This window comes from Ixodes scapularis, unplaced genomic scaffold (genome assembly GCF_016920785.2).
Source record: "Ixodes scapularis isolate PalLabHiFi unplaced genomic scaffold, ASM1692078v2 PGA_scaffold10__122_contigs__length_95168666, whole genome shotgun sequence".
NCBI lineage: Eukaryota > Metazoa > Arthropoda > Arachnida > Ixodida > Ixodidae > Ixodes > Ixodes scapularis.
In genome coordinates this window covers 49,094,487-49,101,217 of record NW_024609836.1, presented here as the reverse complement: position 1 = coordinate 49,101,217, position 6,731 = coordinate 49,094,487, and the positions used below count along the sequence as shown (strand labels likewise).

At 52.4% G+C, this 6,731-nt stretch overlaps 1 protein-coding gene across 1 annotated transcript; it reads right to left on the bottom strand.

The window, feature by feature from the left end:
* Positions 1-3,799: 3,799 nt before the first annotated feature.
* Positions 3,800-4,927, bottom strand: LOC115326965 (the record flags this gene model as incomplete). Its single annotated transcript, XM_029987900.3, has 1 exon — positions 3,800-4,927. A coding segment is annotated over one exon (1,128 nt), but the record flags the coding sequence as incomplete, so codon positions are not given.
* Positions 4,928-6,731: the final 1,804 nt, after the last annotated feature.

Genomic DNA, 6,731 nt, shown 5'->3' with positions numbered 1-6,731 from the left:
ATTGAACCCAGTATCCTGGGTTCTGCAGCGCGAGCTTTCGCTCCACGTGCTCCGAGCTGGTGTGCGCTAGACCACTCGGCCACCGATCCCCTTTTTTTTTTTTTTTATTATTATTAAAAGTATGTCTATTTACAAAGTTTTAAAATGATCACATTGGTTGCCATACACTTATCATGTCAGTGAGCACTGTTTGACAGGCGAGGACCGCGATTCACACACAAATTCAAAATGTATCTCGCTCAATCATTTCTCTGTAGCGTCACATGCACCCCAAGCAGCCACTCGCGCAGTGGCCCGGGAATCCTTGTTTACCACTGAGCCTTTAGAGCGCGGTTATGCATACGCGTTCCAAATAGCGACCAACATTCAAGCCCTTGTTGTTCCGTCGCCTCAAGAAGGCTGCTCACGTATAGAAAGCCGTCGCAGAAGTGTTGCCAGGCGGGCTTGGATCCCTCTCGGACCTCCAAGTGATCCGTCCTCGACCGCCACAGCGCATATAGACCGAGGAGTGCCAGCAGCTCCCATGCCCTACTCTGTGCACTGTCGCCGAAAAGCAGAAATTTCGCGCTCTTCCACTCTACGTAAAGATCTATCTGCAGCACTGCTCGAAGCTCTGCCCAAAAAAGCTCCGCATTCGTACAGTACAAAAACACATGTTCAAGTGTTTCGGGAAACGGACACAACGCACAATTTGTTGACCACGGTTCAAAGAAACCTTTTTTAACCAGCCACGTCTTGACCGGCAGTACTTCGAAATGGAAGCGTAGGAAAAAATTCTTGACTGCCGTTCTGAGAGGGTATCTACGTAAGCGACGATATACATCCGATTTATCCACACTTCCCGGAAAGCTGCGATAGAGTGGGGGCGGTATGAGCAAATCAACTGTGTCCCAGTATAGAGATTTCTTTTTAACTTTCTGCAGGTACTCGTCGGAAAAGCGGGCTCGGAAAAATTCCTTCGCCGCTGCTGTTTCCTGGTAAAACTTCAAAGCACGTGCTCGGAAGTCCCCAGTGCCCCCCTTGAGCCGCGGCCCCAAAACGCTTCCTCCCAGCTCTTTAAACGCAGAAATCACGAGAGGATTGCCTTGATCGCGGAAAAATAGGAAACGCTGTACTTTCAGCTTAAGTTCTACGTTTACAAGGCCCAACCCTCCTTTCTTCTGGCTTACAAATAGGTTGTCACGCCTCATACGTTCAAAACCCGAGTCCCAGATAAACGTTGCGAAAAATCGATGCACCTTCGCCACGTCACTTTGGGAGCACGGCAACACTTGTGCCGCGTACCAAACGGTCGGGAAAAAAACAGAGTTACAAATAAATGCGCGATTGAACAAAGAGAGTTCCCTAGCATGCCAGTGAAGCACCTTACTTCTGAGGCGATTAATGTCCAAACCACCGCATCGGCCACTCAGTTTCTCTGCGGTCAAACTGAGCCCTAGGTAATTCGAAACGCTCGTCGTCCAGGTGACACCGAGGAACTGCTCCGGTTTCAAGTCCCAGTCTCCAAGCCAGGCTCCGACAGATTTGTCTGTGTTAATCGCCGCACCCGAGACACTGCAGAAGTCTGCGATGTGTTGGGTTACAGCGCGCACTTGCATCCTTGACGAGCACAACACCGTGACGTCATCTGCGTAGGCGAGCACTTTAAGCGTACCCGACGCTAGGGACAGCCCACGAATGCTCGCGTCACTGATAATGGCCCTGCACAACGGTTCCAGGTACAATGCGAACAGAATAGGCGACATCGGGCAGCCTTGTCGCACAGATCGGGTAACTGCAATGGGAGCCGTCCTGTTGCCGTTGACCAGGAGCCGCGTCGTGATGTCACGGTAGCACAGCTGCACATATCGTAGCAGTCGCACCCCAATCCCACACTCCTCCATGAGCCGGAAGAGGAACGAATGGCGAACCCGGTCGAAGGCTTTGCTCAGATCTACCTGAAGCACTGCCACTGGAAGCTTCAACACCTGCGCTGCCTCGCACACGATTCGCATCGCGTGCAGGTTGGTGCTGATGGTCCGTCTCTTGATGCCGTAGGCCTGATGCTCTCCGACGACGTCCCGTAGACCCCACTCCAGCCGCTTTGCCAGAATCTTGGCTAGGATTTTATAGTCGCTTGTTAGCAGACTGATGGGCCGGAAATGGTCGACCTTCGGGGTACCCTTTGAGTTTTTCTTCTGGATGAGCACCGTTACCGCCTGTCGCATGGATGGTGGCAGCAGTCCTCGCTTCAGTACGTCGGCGTACACGTCTTGTAGGATAGGACACAGCTGGGCTGAGAACGTCTTGTAGAACTGGCTACCGAGCCCGTCCACTCCTGGCGATTTGCGCGGAGCTAATTCCTTGATGGCTTCCTCGACCTCTGATGCCGTTATTTTCCGGTTCATTTGTTTTCGGACCTTTGGGGATATCTTGGGCAGCGCCACTCCAGTAGTTTGGAGAACGCCGTCGTCCTCCACTCTCGTGAACAGGTCGGTGTAGGCCTGCAAAAACGCGTCTTCGATTTCTTCTTGCCGCGTAACCTCGACGTCGCCTACTTGGAGCTTCCCGATCTTGTTGCGTGAAGCGTGCTGGCGTTCCTTCGTCTTGAATATTTTGCTCGGCTCTTCATCTCTCTCGAGGAACAGCGTTCTGCTTCGGACCATGGCACCGCGGTACTCCTTCTCGAGAAGCTCCAGAATATTGCCTTTGCAATCGCGGATATCTTGACTGAAGAGTCCCGGGGAACGATTTTCCTCTGCGATGAGAATTTCCAGGGTCTTCATCAAGCGGCGCTTTTCCGCCCTTTCGCGCGCCGCTTTTTCCTGGCTGTGCCGGAACGCTTTGAGCTTGACGTCCTCTTTCAGCTCCTCCCAGGTTACCGCGTTCATGGGCACACCTCCCGTTTTGCCCTCGAGAAGCTCCTTTATCTGCGTGCGCAGTTGTTCGTCTTCGATGAGGCTTTCGTTTAGCTTCCAGCTACTCCACCAAGAGGACTTCCGGGTTCGCGGCACGGGTCTGCCCAGCGTTACCGTGACCAGAGCGTGGTCCGAGAACGCCAAGGGTAGGACTTCTAGCACAGGCGTCATTGCTGAAAATTCTCCCGAGAGGTAAATACGATCCAGTCGAGCATGGCAATTTCCTTGCCAATGCGTGTACGTTGGGTCGGCTGTTTTCTCGTTGTCCTTAGCATCCACCAGGTCGAAGTCGCGGAGCAGTTTTCGCAGTTCCAGCCGGCTGACGTCCGCTCTCAGCCGCTTTGAGCAATCCCTCTCGGCCAGCACACAATTAAAATCACCAGCGAGGATCGTTCGACAAGGTGTGTCGAGATACTGGCGAAGATTTTTGAAAAAGTCCCGTCGCTCAGTCGCGTCATTAGGTGCATACGCAGATACAAGCCTGTGAAGCTGTCCGCAGTGCAGCATTTCTACAGCGCACACCCGTCCGTTTCTGTCTCCCTCCCAATCGGGGCAGATTGCGATGTTTTTCTTCTTGCGAATCATTATCGCCGTTCCTCCGCTCTGTCCAAATGCCCTCGACAGGAAGATGACGAAGTGACGATCAAAAAAGCGCGTCAACTCCTCCACTTGGCCGTCTGTGGCAATCTTGGTCTCTTGCAAGAAAGCGACATCAACCCGCTCGCGCAGAATCGTGTCCAGCACCCATTGCTTTCTTCTTCTCGCCAGAAGACTTACACAATTGAGGGTTGCAAACTTAAGGGTTCGCATATTGTGGAAAACGGGGTACTGGTAAAGTCATGCGACGAGGACACTTTCGAGAGATGAGTAGTGAGCAGAGAGAAAAACAAAAAAGAAGTGACCTACGGAAGGGCCGGCCGACGTCGCTCTTCCGTCGGGATGCGCGGCTTCGGGTTAAAGCGCTCCTTCCGTGTGGTGTTCTTGTGCCACTTGAACTCAGAGCGTGCTGATGCTTCCCCTGGCCGCATGATGCACGTTTCACTGGCGTCGCTAAGGTCGGAGTTGTCGTCGCTCAAACTGACCTGGTTCGTGTCTTTTGATTCCAGAGCTTGGATGGCCTCTACGTCTTTTGATATAGACATTTGGACGTCGCTCGATATGACAGGGCTGCTGCTCGACGCTTGCGCATGGTCGAATTTCATGGCGTCCCCCTCGGGCTGCAATTGTGGAGGGTGCACTTCTTTCAGTTCATCGACCGGGGCCTCTTTCGCACCGACTGTGGGGGAAACCTCAGTTTCGACGTCCCTTGCGGCCTCCTCTGCCTCTTCCTCGTCCATGTTGAGGACACCATCTCCATCCGCCACCACTTCCTGCGTCACTGTAGCGTAGGTACGGACGCAGTTGTCTCGTTCATGTCCAAAGCGATGGCATTCGTCGCATCTCGGTACGCGACACTCTCGTCGAATGTGTCCCGTACCTTTGCAGCGTAGACATAATGGATCACGTCCCGGAATCACGACCAGAACGTTGCCACCAGCAATCCTCAACTGGTGCGGAATGCGTTCTAAAGTGACGCCCTCCTTTAGGCTTAGCCGCACCAGTCTGGTCGTCGACTGGACGCCGATGAATCCTTCCGCCTTCCATTTTTCACGCGTCAGGTCCTGAACCTTCCCAAAGGGCTCTAGGGCCCTCCTTACGGTTTCGTCTGACGCGTGGAAGGGGAGCCAATGCAGTTTCATGCGGACGTCTGCGTTCTCCGGGTCCACGACGATGCAACGCTTGCCCTTTACCTCCAGTTCCTTGGCGGTGACCAGGCGCAGCTTGGCTTCCTCCGTCTTGAAGGTCACCATCCAGAGATGATTCATTTGATAGGCGCCGAGCGCCTCGATGTGCCCGATCACACCAAGACGTTCCATCTCGGCCCTGAAATCGCCTATCTTGTATGGACGAGCACTCACGTCACCGTGCAGCAGCACAGAGTTGCGCACAATGGCTCCTGATGGCAGAGGAGGCAGAACAATGCGATAATCCGAGTTAGCCGAAGAAACAGATGAACCGCGGCCGGCGAGGGCCGTTATCGACGCTCCTGAGGAGCTCATGATTCTCCAACCGTAGTGCTCGGAAGCCGGAAGTAGAATGTCGGCCACCGATCCCCCCCGCGTTGCATCGGAATCAACGTTACTGTGCTTCGTTTCACCTTATGTTGTACCGCAGGGAAGGATAGAAGCTAGAGCTCACAGCGTTGGCAGCTGCCCTTAGTGCACGAGATCTCGTGCCGCCGAGATATGCCCGAGGGCAAGGAGCTCGCGCTCGTACATCATAAGGTGAATTAGGGTGTAGATTGGCTCATTAGAGAGTTTTAGTAGATCGTTCCGATACTTCCGATAGCCCCGATAACGATACTATGCAAGCGCAAGGGAGGCGGTGGCGGAGTATCGGATATCGTTATCGGAGTCATGGGAACGATGTACTAAAACTCTCTATTAACGTAACTGCCCATAGACGCTGCTTGCACGAGCAGTACACCCCTGTCAGCTCACTGCTCGACTCCCGTCCTTCGGTCATTCGACGCGCCACCGTTCCTGTGGAACGGCCACTATATGATAACAGCAGCATATTCTATGGAATACGTATGTTTCGAAGCACAACGTTTAGATGGCGTTTCACAGCACTCTATGGCAGAACCGTATATTGAAAGGGTTTGGCCAGTTTACGATCTCGCCGCCGTAACGCCGTGAGCCAATCAAGCCGCAGCGCAGAGTGAGAAGCGTGAGAGCAAGCGCGTGAACGCCCGGCTGTTCCGAGCTGAGCGGGGAGGGCCGCCATTTTCATTCACTCGCCCGGTGGAATACTTCGGATCGGCAGCTAAACATCGGTTATTTCCTTTTTTATCGCTGACTCTAGCAAGAAAATGATATACTGTTATTGCCCGGCGGGTTAAAGTTCTAACAAATGAAGTTTTCTCGACGTCTCACATTAAACACTCGCGGTCAGACGTCGAGGACGATATGGGATGGTCGTCATTCGAGGGAAGGGGAGCTAACAGTAACATAGGATTTGAGGATAGGCCGAGAGAAATAGATACAGAACGATGGGCACAAAGTGTTCTTAGCTATTTATACATGAGAAGCCTTGGTACAAAATGGAGAGAGCGGACTAGAAAACTTAGATCTAAGTATAGACGCTTTGCAGCAACTGTGCATGGGCGCCGCCATAACTGACCTTCAGTTTTTGTTTCCTCTTATTACGTTTACTTCACTACATTATTACCATAGCAGGCTAGGTCATTGCCATCCTAGATTTAATTCTGTCTTTCTCCCCAGCATTGGCCTTTGTGGAGGCTCGTCCACACCAATTTCAGTGGCTCGGTATCTCGGTAAAACAAGAGAAGGTCAGCAATGGCGGCTGTATTTTGGCGCGTGTGTAAAGCGTCTATATGGGCAACAGCGGGGAGGCGGATGAAAAACTAAATGTTTAAAAGAGTGTTAAAAGAACTGAAAGGGAAGTACGGGAAGCAGGCAAGCAGAATAAATCGGGCTTGCAAACGACAATATTAAGGCGATCTCCTTGTTGTTCGAGGCGAAGACGGGATTGTTGCCGGCTAAGACATGTAAAGCTAGATATCAGGAAGTACATACGGTGTGTGGAGCTTGTGGAGAGGAGGAAGAGACGGCTGAGCACTTGATACTTTACTGTAAGGGGCTCTGAATAGGCGACTCATTTAACAAACGCACTGAGATTTAGGGATAGTGAAAAAAAAAAAAAAGAGACACGGGCAAGGTGCAGATAACCAAGAAGGGAGGTGGCCCAGCTCGATGGAAGGATGAATATTTT